The sequence below is a fragment of the Crocodylus porosus genome, unplaced genomic scaffold (assembly GCF_001723895.1).
Source record: "Crocodylus porosus isolate Cpor-Errol unplaced genomic scaffold, CroPor_comp1, whole genome shotgun sequence".
Classification (NCBI taxonomy): Eukaryota; Metazoa; Chordata; order Crocodylia; family Crocodylidae; genus Crocodylus; species Crocodylus porosus.
Window position 1 is genome coordinate 404,920 of NW_017728944.1, and position 14,482 is coordinate 419,401.

The 14,482-nt window shown below is 54.1% G+C and overlaps 1 protein-coding gene across 1 annotated transcript in view; it reads right to left on the reverse strand.

Moving 5' to 3' along the window:
- Nucleotides 1-14,482, reverse strand: part of SRCIN1 (SRC kinase signaling inhibitor 1) — a 200,067-nt gene that overhangs the window by 24,137 nt on the left and 161,448 nt on the right. The window contains exons 5-13 of the mRNA XM_019550251.1: nt 14,055-14,253; nt 13,208-13,301; nt 9,998-10,827; nt 8,521-8,613; nt 7,305-7,348; nt 6,312-6,490; nt 4,279-4,454; nt 3,499-3,629; nt 532-679 (exon numbers count right to left, since the gene is read on the reverse strand). Coding sequence (XP_019405796.1) covers nt 532-679; nt 3,499-3,629; nt 4,279-4,454; nt 6,312-6,490; nt 7,305-7,348; nt 8,521-8,613; nt 9,998-10,827; nt 13,208-13,301; nt 14,055-14,253 — 1,894 coding nt within the window. The remainder of the gene's footprint in view (nt 1-531; nt 680-3,498; nt 3,630-4,278; nt 4,455-6,311; nt 6,491-7,304; nt 7,349-8,520; nt 8,614-9,997; nt 10,828-13,207; nt 13,302-14,054; nt 14,254-14,482) is intronic.

Below are 14,482 nucleotides of genomic sequence, written 5' to 3' on the forward strand. Positions count from 1 at the left end.
TTGGGCAGGGGGCTGGACTCGATGATCTCCTGAGGTCCCTTCCAGCCCTAATGTCTATGAAATCTATGAAATCTATGAAATTATACTGACCAAGACAGAACACAGAGGAACAACAGGTTATATACAACACCAGGCACCGGGGGCCCTCAAGGCGGGGAGCACAACGTAACAGTAGTTTGGCTCTGACTGGGGTGACACTGGGGCTCTCAGCCCACCAGCTGACTCATGGTTGGTAGGCACTGTGCCACAGGAAGGCATTAAGGAGGGACATGAGAGGAGGAAGGTAGAACAGTTTTATGAATGGTGATAGGGTCTCCTTTTAGGCATCAGAGCAGTTTTCTGCATAAGATGATCAAGAACAGCCTTGCTGGCAGAGGGGGACTAGGACTCCACCTGCTCAGGGAGAGGAGGCCAGCAGCAGGGGCTCTGACCTGCCCCTGGGAGGGAAGGACAGATGGATCAGGTGGCAGGGCATGATAATGGGGAAAGGTGGGGATATTGCCTTGCAGGCCTGGGTTGGGAGGGGCTCACCTGCGGATCTGGGCCAGGGTATCTGTCACAGTCTTGCAGCGTTTCAGCAGTCCATCCAGGCGGTTGGGCTCTTCCTTGAGGAATTTCACAGCTTCCACCTCCACTCGCAGCACCACACGCATCTTACTTTGCAGGCTGGGGAACTGAGCTGTGGGAAGGGGCGTGGGTTGAAACAAGCAGGGTTAAGGCAAAGCCAGGGCAGCAGTGAGGCCAGGAAGGGAGTGTCCAGACTGAGCCCCCACTAGATCCTGGGGAAAAAGAGAAGCTCCTGTCTCCCCAGGCTTGTGGGCCAGTCCTGCCTGGCACTGCTGGCAGAGCATAGGGGAAGCTCTCCTGCCCTTCCTAAGAGATGGTCCCTTTGTGATTGCAGACAAAGCAGCTCACAAACAGCACGGTGCTTGCTGCATCACTAGTCCATGGGTGTACACAGCCAGTGTCCACACTGCCCCACCATGTTGGCACAACAGTCTTCCCCTTGCTCCTTCAATTGGCACACACAGCCTGTCACAGACTCTCCAGCCCCTCACACACTCAGACTTGACCTCAGGCACATAGCATACATGCAGCACCCTGTTCCCACACTACCCAGCAGCAGTGCCCCCTGGGATGAGCTCTTTGGCTCCAGCGGTTAGTGCCAGTCCTTCAGTTTTGCAGAAAAAAGGCTCCCTCCGTGCCTCATTGCCTAAACCTGCTCCCTGTCTCTCCCCACCTCTGCTGGCCCCCCCCTTTCATCCTTCCCCACCCACAGCCTGGCATATGAGGGCCCCTGGCCTGGCCCTCACAAGACCGTACCATCATTTGGGGTTCAAACTTTTACCTGGGAAACTGCCCTAAACCAAGGATGTGCAGTGAGTCATTGGGGGCTCCTGGCTCTAAGCCCTATGCTTCTTCTACTGCCCCCCATCAGACTGGCAGCTGTGTCTGCTGGGCAGGGGTGGCTCTCCCTGAGTCGTCTAGACCAGTGTTTCTCAACCCGTGGGTTGCAACCCAAAAGCAGGTCACAAGAATATATGAAAGGGTTGGAAAAACGGATCAACAAACTTAAAAATGAGAAAAATGTGGGAAACCGTGGCTTTTCCCTTGCAGGCTGTCAGAGTTCCAGCCTGCCAGAGACTCTCTGCCTTGTATGCCCCCCCACTGCCCTACACACTGGGGCACTGGGACCTGGGCATGGGGGACAGCTGGTCAGAACTGGCCACTGATGTTTACAAGTGGGTGCTGGTACAAAAAAGGTTAAGAACCGCTGCTCTAGACTCTAGAGGCCACAGGGATGCTCAGATGCTCCCATGCCCTGGGGGAGTCCCCACACTTCCACTCTGCCTGCCTTGTCCTGCCTTCACATCTCCACAGCTCTTGCTGCACCATCACTTCCCATCTGGCCTGGCGCTAGGAAGTAGGCCCTCTGCCACTTTCAGTTGAGGCGCAGGGCGTCTGCTGGCTGGACGGGGGGGAGGTGTTTAGCTCAGCAATGGGAGATTGCAGGGAACAGCAAAATAAAATATACAGTGTGAGGGAGGAGGTGCCTCCAGGCACAGCCCCATGGGGGAGGAGGAAGCTGAGGCTATGAGCAACCTGCGAGCTGTCAAATTCACTTGGGCAGAGTCTCTCAAACTCAATCTGACAGCGAGCAGAGCAACCAAGGACACGGCTGTGCTCAGCATCATGTGGGAAAGCCACAAACATATTGGCAGCATGCACATGCAACCGGACTGCAGGCAGTACACAGGCCACATGTAGCCTGGACACATGGAAGAATGAGCAGAGAACAAAGAGGACAGAGATGCAACTGGACCTAGAAACAGCAAGAAGGACTACAACAGGATCAGCAGCAGCAGAAGTGACAGAGACAACAACAGCAACAAGGACAGTGAATGAACTGAGAATGTAAACCACAAATTGGGGTTTGGACTAAAGGACTGTGATTTGGGTAGGTGAGGGTGGAGAGTGGGTGCACAGAGGTCCAGGGGAGTGGGTGCGTTTATTGTAATGGGAAGCATGGGTTTCTTAATGTGTTTTTAGGATGTGTGATGGAAAGCTTATGATAGAGGATGTATAAATATAACTCTCTCTCTATATATAGAAATATATTTTAATTAAAAAAAAGGTGCGTGAGCAATGTGTAACGTGGCTACATGCAGCCACATGAGGAACATGCAATCAGAACCCATGCAAGCAACAGACACCACAAATACATGCAAACATGTTGGAAACATGGAACCCAAATATATGCAAACACAGGCAAACATACAAAAAATGTATAACCAGACTACATGCAAATGCACACAACGCTCATGCAACCTGTAACCCAATACGTGCAAACATGTTGAAAACGTGACCTAAAGGATATGAATGCACATGCAAACATGCTGGACAACAAACTCAAATATATGAAAACACACAGGAAACATACCAAAATACATGCAAACACACACAAATACACAGACAATATGCAAACCATATCCATGCAAACATGCTGGGAACATGCAACACATACAAACAGCTACACACAGTCATGTTTGAAACATGTAAACTGAATACAGACAAACCTACATGCACCATGCAACCCCAACTACAGGAACACACAGACAATAAAAACCAAACACACGCAAGCATGCAACCAGAATCCATACAAACACATGAGAACATGCAGGCAACATGCCATTCAAACATGCAGACACCACATGACCCTGACCACATGCAAACAGGAAGGAGACATATAATCTGAATACCTGCAAACGCAGGCCACACACAGCATACACACTCCTGCAGTGCTCAGAACATAAACTAATGCCTCACTGCACTTGAGAGCAAATCTTGCTCCCTCTGCACACATCCTAGGGAGCAGTGCACATGAGTGTGTTTTCAGAGTGTGTAAGGTTTCCCTCCCCTCTCCACACCAATCCCAGGCACATCTGGGCACCCCCAGGCTCCCTCTTGGTTCTATCTCCTCCCCACTGCCCCTCTCACCCTTCAGTTCTGTCAGTGTCTCCCCCAGCTGCTTCAGCACCAGGGCCTTCTCCTCCAGCTCCTGCACAGGGATGAGCCGGTGATTGTGAGCCAGGTCTTTCTGGATCCGCTCCACGGACTTCTCCAAGTCACTGCAAACATAGGTGGCAGGGAGGTCAGGCCCCCTCTTCTCTGGGTTGGGGACACTGGGCAGGTGAGGGGCACCTGGGTACCACTGCATATCTGCCTTACTGGAGAGTAGCTGGGACTGGGTCTTGATGTACGTGCAAAAGGGCATCTTTGCACAGCTGGTGTGAAGGTTTCAGGGTTGCACATGCAAGGTCTGGTAACAGCTCATGCAGCAATCCAGAACCACGCACCAGTGCAGAAGATGAGAGCCCATGTCCTATCCTCCCATTGGACCTAAACTGGCTGGTTCATGCCTGCAGGCGGAGGGTGCTGGGGCTCCACCACTGATGTCAGCAGAGTTGGGCTCATTTCTACTGGTTGGAGTCTCACCTTCTATTGAGCAGTGTCAATTTACACCAGCTGGGAACCTGGCTTGCTGTGTGCAGTTGGACAGGGCTGATGTACACCTGCTGAGTGTGCTGCCCATTTAATTCAATGCAGCAACAGTGACTTACTCCAGTCAGGGACTTGGCCCTCAGCTTTTCATTCCCATCCCTGCTCAGTCACAGGGGGCAGGGGCAAGGAACTAGAGGGGGATAAGAGTAGTGGTGTCTCTACAAGGCAGGGAGCCCTCTTCCAGCTCTGGGACAGACGGACCCCAGCCCCCCTCACTTCAGCTGCTGGGTGATGAGCTCCTCCTCATTGAGATAGCGTAGTCGCTCCTCCTCTACCAGAGTGCGCTGGCGCTGCAGTGGGTCCTCGTGCTTGCGCATGGTGTCTGTCACTCGCACGCTGATCTCCGTCTCCGTCCTCCGCAGCATTGTCTTCACTGTCTCCTGGTTCTGCAGCTGCAGAGCAGGGGAGGGAAGGGGAAAAGGAGAGAGGGAAGCATGAACACAGGCAGATCCAGGGGGGGTGCATTGGTGCAGTTGCACACTCCTTTAATTCCTGCTCTGCCTAAACATCAAAACCACTGCCTGGGAAGGGCAGCAGCATTTCTATTCTGGCAGTGCTGAGAGGATCAATTGACTTCATGGCTCATTGTCCTCCCCCTCCCCCCACCCCATGCCTGCTGATCTCTCTTTACTCTGCAGGTGTTAATGACCCTCTCTCCTCTGTAATAGTCCTGATGTTCCACGATTCAAACTCTCCTTTCTTCTGCAATTTAGCTGTCTGGTAGCCATTCCTGCTAATATCTCTATTTCCCAGCCCTGCAGACTGTTTTTAGATCTCCCTAAAACCCTTAACTCAGGTGTGGTAAAGTTAATTCAGGTGTAGAAATGATTGACACTGAAGTATTGGAGGCTTTGTCAAGATGCTCAGGAAGGCTAGATTTTGTTTTATGGATCTGACAGACACATGCATTTAATTATAATGACAACAGGCCTAATGACATAATATCTTTTGACTCACTGGACTTTTTTTTTCCTGGTGTGTTGTGTTTTTTTAAACTTTATATATAATCTAGCAAATTAGTGCACATTCCAATAAATATATCTACTTTTTCTTCGATTGTAAACATAATAATATAGTACTAGACCCCTAGAATATTTGTAAAGCTTCTAGTTTCTCCTTAACTGGAGAAAAATGTGCTGTTTCATGTGCTGATGGGCCACACCATCTGCATCCCTGCCTTTTCAAAATCTTAGCTCCACCCATGGGCATGAGCATCCAGCCTGCTGGGAATGTCAAGACCAGCACAGAGGCAGGGCAAGGCATCCTGCATGTTGCAGGAGCCAGCAGTCAGAGCAGAGTACCAGGAGTCAGAACACCTGGGTTCTCATCCCAGCTTTATGAGGGGGTGTGACCCAAGTGGTTTCTGGATCTGAGGGAGCTTGCCTAAAAGGCAAATAGAGACAGGCCCTTGTAGGCTTGGCCAGACTTTCCCCCTTCCCCCATCTCTGCTGCTCCCCACCAACTTGTCACTGCTAATTATCTTTGGAGCTGAGCAAGTCCAAGAAAAGCCCAGCGCCATGCTGGGCCTGGACCTGAGCTCCTTGGCTTAGTGGTGGAGCTGCCATCTGGCCTCTCACTGCTGCCAGGCTTGCTACCATCACCAGGAAGGGCTGGACAGTAAGAGAAGCTGTGGATGGGGATACACGATGGCAGGGGAGGAAGAGTGGGGTTGGGGGCATGCCATGGGTATGGGAGGATGGGCATTTGTTAGCCTGGATCTCAAATTTCAGCCAAGACATAGCCAATCCAGCCTCAAACAAATAACGCCTTGAACACAGGGGCTGGGCCAAAGTCAGATGTTCAATGGCAGAAAGGACAGGGAAAGGGACTTCATTGTTCACTGCATGGAGATGCTCCATGGAGCAGCAAGATATCTGCTGCTATGGTGTCTGTTCACATCCAGCCCTGGTCGGGGCTGGGGCTATGGGAGGTCTGTGTGGTGACTGCTGGAGGGTTGTTCCAGCTCTGAAGGGGGTGCAGTGCTGGTAATTTCAGCTAAGAGGCTGATACCTGGAGAGCAAGCTGTCCCCTAGGGGGTGGGGATTTCTATGGGGTACTTATAGGGTACCTTCTCCTCCAGCCCACATTCACTTTAGCTCCTCTGCCTGGTCCACGGGACACAGAGCTCAATGATAACCAAGTCCTTTTCAGGGCAGGACACCAGGGTGAGTGGGACCTCTCAGCTGGATATGCCCAGAGGAGAGCCAGGAGATCTGGTCTGGGGTGGGATACCAGTAGGCACCCCCTACCTGCAATTTCTTCAGCTGCTGCAACTGGTTGCGGAGGTCGCTGGCATTCTGCTGCAGGTCGTGGAGGTGCAGCTGCATGTGCAGGCGAGTGATGGCTGTGGGCTGCCCCGCTGGTGTGCTAGTGGTGGAAGGGGGTGGTGGGGCAGGCACTGGGGTGCCCACATTGCTCCGACTGGGGGCTGAGAGTGAGAAAGCCAGCAGGAAGTTCCATCAGATAGATTCTCCAGTGCCCCCCTCCATGCCCCTCTCTCTCTGTCCAGAGCACTTCCACCCATGCTGATATGTGCACAGTGCATTGGGTCCCTATGGGGGAGAAGACCTATATGCACATAACAGGTTCTTCTCAGTCTCTATTGTCTTCTAGGCCTGCAATGTATCCATGGCCCTGGCCCCATTCGTAGCAGTCACCCTCCTGGGAAGGACAATTATTTTGGCAAACCTTGCTGTTCTTCTTTCTAAAGAACTTGCTTCTGCCTCCCAACCCTAAAAAATCAGCATGGCTTTGGTCTAAAAAGGAGTGGTTCTGGTATCCAGAGTCTCACTCTCCCACCCAGCATCTGGCACTGACCCAGCCACAGTACCAAGAAACCAAATACCCAGGAGACCCTCCAAGTACAGCTGCTCCTTAGGTGATTCCCCACAGGGGTAAGGAACCCCAGTGGCTCCAGGAAGGGGGATAGGGGAGGGCAGGTGCTGGGCTGGAAATGCCTATGCTCCTTGGTGGGGATAGTCAGGAAATGCCCTTGGCACAGAATTAGGGAAGATTGTACCATGGGAACCTCCTTGAGGCCTCTCCCAAACAGCCCTATGGACTGGAGCCTGAAATCCCTCTGACACAAGACCCTGGGATCTAGCTATGCCAAGGACAGCTATAAGTACCCTCTGCAAGCCCTAGAAGGGAAGGGGCTCATGGCACAACACAGCCAACAAGGACCCAAGGTGCCTCCATGAGCAACTCAAGACTGCCCCTGTCACTCCCACCCGATCACTTACGTGCTGCTGGGGGTGTCCCTCCATTGGCAGCTTCCATCTTCTCACTGTGACGAGGAGAAGAGGGGTACTCGGTGAGTGCAGAACAGGCATCTCCAGCCCCGAAGCCACCGCAGCACAGGGGACAGGAGAGCTGGGAAAGGGCAGGAGCTACCAGGCTGAACCTCAAGCAGGAGAGGAGATGCCTGGAGAGGGATGAGATGGGCTGGGGTCGTGCTGGGGTCCTCCCTGACAATGCCATCCCCTCCCCATCCTTAGCTATGACCCAATGGAGATGCTGGAGGAAGCTTTCCCTCCCTCCCTTCACCGGTATATCACCTGGGGGCGGGGGGGCTTTTGCTGGCACTGAGGATGTGAAATACCAGGCTGGCAGCACACAGGGGTGATGAAGTAGGGGCCAATTCTATCTGCAGCTGCAGCAATGCCCTGCTGTGCTGCTGGAGGTGGGCACACTGGGGATCCAGCCTACTGGGGGCTATGAGCTGCTCCAAGACAGCCTGGCAGCCCAGAGCTGGGCAGGGACCAAGTGAGGCCACAGAGGACAAGGAGGACTCATGCTGCAGCAATACACAGCGCACGGAAAGATCCTTAAGTCCTTCGGTGCCCTTGGGCCTGAACTAGTCACAAATTCATGAGGCATTAGGAAGGGCATGCCCCAGCTGTTGGGCAATTCCACAGCTATTCTCTGGAGGGAGCTTTGCACCTTCCTGTAACGTAGTTGATAACAGGCAGGGTTGAGGTTATAACACCTTGCAGACCTCAGGGTTGGTCCATATGGCAAGTCCTCAGTTCCTGCATGCCAGCATCCCACCTGCCCCCAATCTGCTGTCAAGCCCATCCACTATGCTACTGGGTGCCCCAAAGGCAGCAGGAACTGAGGCCTTGTTCCCTGCCAGTCCCTGTATTCAGGATGCTGCCCCACCCATCCATGGTACATGTTAGGTCTCCTCTGGTACCATCTTGGGGCAAGGGCAGGAGTAAGGCTCAAAGACCTCTGGCTTCCTGTGTGTGGCCAACCCCCCCTGCCCCCTGCCTCCACGGAACAGCCTCGAGTTCCTGTCAAATAGCCCCGGATCCCTGTGGCAGGGCAGGCTGGGATGGAGCTCATGGCAAGCACCTGCAGGGCACTGGGGCTCTCCTGGCCTTCGTGAGAACCTGTCACCCCTGCTCCCCCACAGAAGAGCAGGGCCCAGCATCTTGCTGCTCCGCCGTGACTTACCTGGGGGTCTCGCCCTCGGAGCCCCGAAGCAGCGCACTCTGCACCAGCCCCGTCAGGCTGGCAATCTGCTTCTCCATGGCCTCCATTCGTTCCCTGCAAAGCAGGGGGGGGTTGTGTTAGCCAACAGAGGGGATCTTCCTGTCTTGGATGTCTGCCATGTGGCTAAGAGGGGAGGGACCTAGGGGTCCTGGACCATGCTGAAGGAGGATGCTGTCTCCAGATCCATCCCTGGCCTCTTGAATTCCTATAGGGTCTGTGGGTCAGGCCCCAGCCTTCTCCAGTGTAAATCACCAGAGTTCCCATGATGTCATTTAATCTGGGTCCACTGACATCCACTCAGAAGCTGAGCCTTGCTTTCCCTCCCTGTCTCAAGGGTCCTCCCCACCCTCCCCTCTCACAACATCACAGATTTTACTCGGACTCCCCCAAGGTGGATCTAGCCATGGACCTGCCCCTCCTAAGTGCTGTCTGGGTGAGAGACTCGTGCTCAGCCCACCACTGAAAGCCTCATCCTGCCAGCCTTGCCTGGCCTTCCTGGGGGCTCTGGAAGGACCGGGGGTGGCTGCAGCAGCCACGGAGCTTATTTGAAGGCCCTGGCACAGCTTGGAACCCAGACATTTGTGTTCCTGATGCCACCAAGGCAGTTCCTTTGTTTTTCTCCTCCCTCCCTCCCTCCCTCTTTCCCTGTCCTGCTGTCCCTGGCTGTTCCAAGTCATTACGCTCATATTCTCTCCTCCATGGCACACATCAGTTTAATGAGCGTCTCCCGCCCCAGCAGCCCAGCTCCTGGCCTGAGAACAGCCACTAAGGCTGTTCCTGTGTTGAGGAGTTGAAGAGACCAAGCACAGAGGGAGAGGCCTGTAAAGCAGGATAGCAGCCATTTTCCTCCTGACTATGCCCCTTCCAGTAGCACTGGAGCACAGGGTCACTGGCTCTTGGGTCAAATGGTTGGGGAAGAGAGACTCTTTTTAGCCTCCCACCCTGCAGTCTTGTACAGCCGTGAAGCTGTGAGCTCAGGGCATGTGGCACGGATTGCAATGATGTCCTCCAAAAGCAAGAGGTTTCAGGGCCCTCAGGTGCAAACTCCTGTAACCTACCAGCTGTTCCATCCCAAGTCAAAAAGTAAGGAAGTGCTATGCAGCCCTGGAACCCAAGTCTCCTGCACTAACCATGGAGCCCTACTTCCTCCATATCACTGGAGGATGGTCACAGACTCACAGGGCTGGATGGTCTAGTGGTCAGAGCCCCCTCCCATAGCTCAGAACTCCTGGGCTCCAGGACGGCTGTGTGACCTTCAGGCAAGCCCCCGTCCTGGTTCCCTGCCTCAGTTTCCCCATCTCCCATATTCCTGTATGGGACAGGGACATATCCTGGCCATTAATGCCAAGCCCATCTCAGCTCCTTCACCACCACCCTGCTGAGAAGCTGCTGCTTCAAGCCCTTTCTCTCTCCCTCACTCCCCCCCAGCCCCTCTTACCTAGTCTCTGTATCCTTGGTGGGCACAGGGGAGCTGAATCCTGACAGGGGGCGGTCCCCAGGGCCTGGAAACAGGTCCGGAGGCCCTGAGGAGCTGGGGTTGCGAGGCTTGCTGACAGGACTCTCCATGAATACAGAGGAGCAGGAATCCTTGCGGAAAGACTGGCGGACAGGCGAGGATCGGCTAGGGGGCCCTGAGTAAGGGCTATGGGGGCTCTGCCCCTGCTGGACATCCACTAGCCGGCCATCGGCCATCTTCTGTGGGGAGGATGGAGGCAGGCGGAAACCTAGGCTGGGTCCATAAGTGTCGCTGTAGATGGGAGCGTTGGGCTTGTATAGGCTGTCCTCCAACTCTGTCTGCAGGGCCGCGGCTGAATATGTGCTGAGGGAGCGGACTGAACCCCGCTTGTACAGGCCCCCAGGGTAGGCAAAGGGGTCACCCATGCCGGCCAGGGACTGGGTGGAGGTGATGCTGAGCCGGCCCTCGTGTACCATGCTGTAGGGATCAGCATACAGCCCCTCGTTCTTCACCAGCACCATGTTCTTGCTGGCCAGGTCTTCATCTGGCTTGACGTCCCGACGCTCCAAGATGGCGCTGGGGCTGGGTGAGACGCCCTGGGCAGGTGGCAGGTTGGAGAGGCGGTCCCCATGGTGCACAGGGCTGCCAGCGTAGGAGGGTGGGCGCCCCCCACTGTAGGACATGCGGGACCTGGAGGGGGAGGAAGACTGGAGCACAGGCGGAGGGGAGCCAGAAGTGAGGTGGGAGGCGGGGGACATGTTGTTGAGCCGACGGGTGGGGGACGACTCCCTGGAGGTGTAGACCATCTCCCTCTGGGGATGTGAGAAAGAAAGAAGCAGTGTGACCACAGTGCCCCTTGCAGGCGGGTCCCACTTCCACTGCCCAAGAGACTCACTGGGAGACTGTTGGGTGGGAGCCTTCTACAGCCAAGCCTGGAGACCCACTCAGGGATGCTGATGCTGTTTCTAAGGTAGTAGAGAGATTCTAGCTGTGTGTGGATACTGTGTCTGTGAACCTATAATGCCACCCTCCCCTTCCCCAGCTCTGTGCCCACTGTTTGCATGTGACCAGCCCCCATGAGGTGTGGATGTCCTGAGCTCCTGTCTATCACCCTTAGCCAGAGGAGGTGTTGGGCAGAAGGGGTGCCTCTGACTGGGTGCAGGGGCCTAGAGGCAAGCCAGATGGGTAGTGCCCAGTCCATCTGCAAGCTGCATCCAGCTGGTGGTCCTGATCTGGAGTCCAGAGCAGGACGCAGTGGGGCTCCATATGGCTTCACAGAGGAGAACAGGGGCGGGGGGGAAGCTCAACCCCAATCCAGCCGTGCAGGGGAGGGAAGTTAGCTTGACTGCAACCAGGCCCTACAGAGAGAAAGGAGCACAACTCAGCTCCAATCCAGCTGCGTGCAGGGATGGGATGTGACCCAGTTGTATGAGAGGAATGAGCCTTGGACGGGCCTCAATTAGGCCATGCTGGGGGAAGGGGTATGGTTCAGCACCTATCCAGCCATGGGGCTTGGGAATTTGGCAGCTTGGAAGAGTGGTGGTATTTATTGCCACTGCTCCCCTGCTGCCAAATTTCTCAACCTGTGGGGAGCCCCAAAGGTCAGATGCCATGGCTCCATGGGCTGGATTTGGCCCACAGACCAGAGGTTGAGCACTTCTGCCCTCAACCATTAAGATGCAGGTACATATGCAGACACACATAAGCACATGTGCAGACAAATGCACATGCATACACATACACATGCGCATACACACCCACACACAGAGCCACACACAACTGCTTCTTATGGGTGAACTAGGACGGGGGAGGCGGGTTAAGGGCAGAGAGTCCCGTGGGGGGAAAGTGGCTTGTTTGCAAATGCCAGCACTTTCACATACCCACGCTCTAGTCTAGGCAGAACCAAATAAACCCCCCACATACAGCGTGAAGGCAGGAAATGCAGCCACAGACTGAGGCAGGCACCATTTGCTGAGCACTTGAGTCTGAGGAATCTCACACAAAGAGAGGGGGCAGTCAGCCGGGAGGCAGATCCCAATGCAAACTCAGTACAATGCTCCCACCCCAGTGGGCAAGATGGCCACACAAATCCAGGCACTTCCCAGAGTGAGATGGGAACATGGGGTCCTCATGAAAACCCAGCCTCCTGAAAGAGGGCTAAAGAATCCCCCCTTGCATTTGGGTTCCACCCCCATGGACCCCGATCAGCTGCAAGCCCTTTCCCTCCCCCACCCTGATAAACTGCAGCTCCCCTGCTCCTGGGGGCATAGTATATTCTGATGAATACCCTGATTATCATGTTTATTACTCCACTGCCAGGGCTCTGGCCATCCATTCTCTTAGAGCAGCACTAGACCAGACCAGAGCCAAGGAAGACAAATGGGAGCCTGTAGCTCCTTTCACAAACACACCCAATTACCAGCCCCTTGGTCTTTGTCGCTTAATCTCTCTCAGTAACCTCCCCACACTGGCACAAGCAAAAGCCACGTGATCACAGCCCTCACACTTTCCAACCCTACCTGCAGCTGACATGAACGTGGGTCTATGCATCCCCATACACTTTTGTGTGCAGGTGTTGGCATGCATGTGAGTGTATGTCTGGTGTACCACTGTGGACGTATGCTTCCGGGCAGGGGGTGTTTCTGGATGCATGTGCCTTTCTTGGTGTGCACTGGCAGTGTGTGTCTGTGGCGTCTGAGCTGTGTGTCTGCCTGTGCGTGTCTCCAGGCATGTGTCTGTGTGCTTCTGTCTATGCTTGCTAGCATCAGCAATTTCCCCTGTTCCCAAGTGTTAATAAGAAATGCTGAGAGCTATGTCCAGTCCACCCAATAACTAGAACAGAGATAACCATTCTGCTAAGCAAGACCAGTGCAGTTTCTGTGCTAGGCATGGCTTTGGTCAACATGTGTCATTCACAGCTGACAGCCAGAACCTGGGGCATAAAGGGATTCCAAAGCCACCTCATTTCTTTGGAACTGCTGTATTGTCACATTCCAAACATCTAGGTTTCATTTCAGATAAAATAATCTATACCTTCTGGGTGCAAAACTACTTTCAACCCATGGCCCAAGTTTCCCTGAGGTGGCAGAGACTGCCTGTGTCTGCTGATAGCTTGAAACAATGGCATGCAATGTCCCCTCTACTGCAGCTAGGTGTTCACTCTGAGGTCTAACAAAGGCCCCATCTCCTTACCCGCAGGTCCCCATTGGTGATGTGTGAGCCCGGGAATGAGGCATAAAGAGGCTCTTTCCGGTAGATTTTGATAATGCTTCTGTCCTGGATATCCCTAAATAAGAAAGCAAAGGCATAAGCCAGGCATCCCAAAAGTGATGGGTGCCTACAACAGGTCCTGGGCCCTGAACCCACATGTTAGCATCCAGCAATCCCACCTCTAATTATGGGCTAAGAAGGGACAAATGCAACCCCTGGGTCTGGACATCCACTGGGGGGCTCCTGGGTCAGGAAAGAACAGACTACACAGGCTGGGCTTGCGCATAAGGGACAGGACAGCTCAGCTTCCCCTGAAGTTCCTGAGACTGGCCAGACCAGTTGGCCACTAGGTCCAATCCAGCCTGGTCTATAAAGTGGGGCTAACCCCTACTGCACACTCCCCTGGGTGCCTGCAGGGTGGATGCATTACTGCATATGCTTCACCTGCTGTTTTCCATGCTCCCCTTGGCATGGCTTCCCTGATGTCATTGAGGCTGGCTCCGGGATTCACTGGGCAGCTGTCACAGGAGAAAGATGCTGGCAAAAAGACTCAGCAGCTGGTTCTAGCAGGGCATAGGCTTGGCTGGAAACCCTGGCTGGGGCTCCTTGTCAGAAAGCAGGGTAGATATGAACCTTTACAGACTAACTTCCTTATGCCAGTTGGTGCAGCCTGGGGAACTTCTGGGCCCACCTGTATTGGGATCCAGGTACAGCCTTTGACTGGGGCAAGGGGAAAACCTGAGCTGGATTTCAAAGTAAACTGGGGATAGAAATGCTGCCTAGACCCCACAAGCAGGGGGCCTAGGTGCTCCTTTCCTCATGCCCTCACCTGACATCCTCCAGCTCGTAGAAGACATTGCGTGACTCGTCCTTGATCAGGATGGCTGTGTTGGGTGACTTCAGCATCCCCATTGTGAGCTTCTGGGGAAACATGTGGACGATGAGAGCATGCAGGGTGTCCATGCTGCTAATCTCATGGGTGATATGCACACGTCGTGTCTCATCCCCAAACTGGAGGAAGAGGACCCCTGGAAACAGAGCAAGAAGAAAGGGGGAAGAGGGAAAATGCAGCTTAGAGAGGGCATGGACTTGCTAACTCAGGGATAAGACTATCAGTCTTGGGGTCAGAAGACCTGGGGTCTAGCCCCAGCTGTGCTGTATGATTAGGGGTGAGGCTCTGTGCCTCATGGTACCTGTCCAAACCTATGCCACTGCTGGGTCCAGGGAAGAGCTACATAACTTAGGGCATTTTTACAC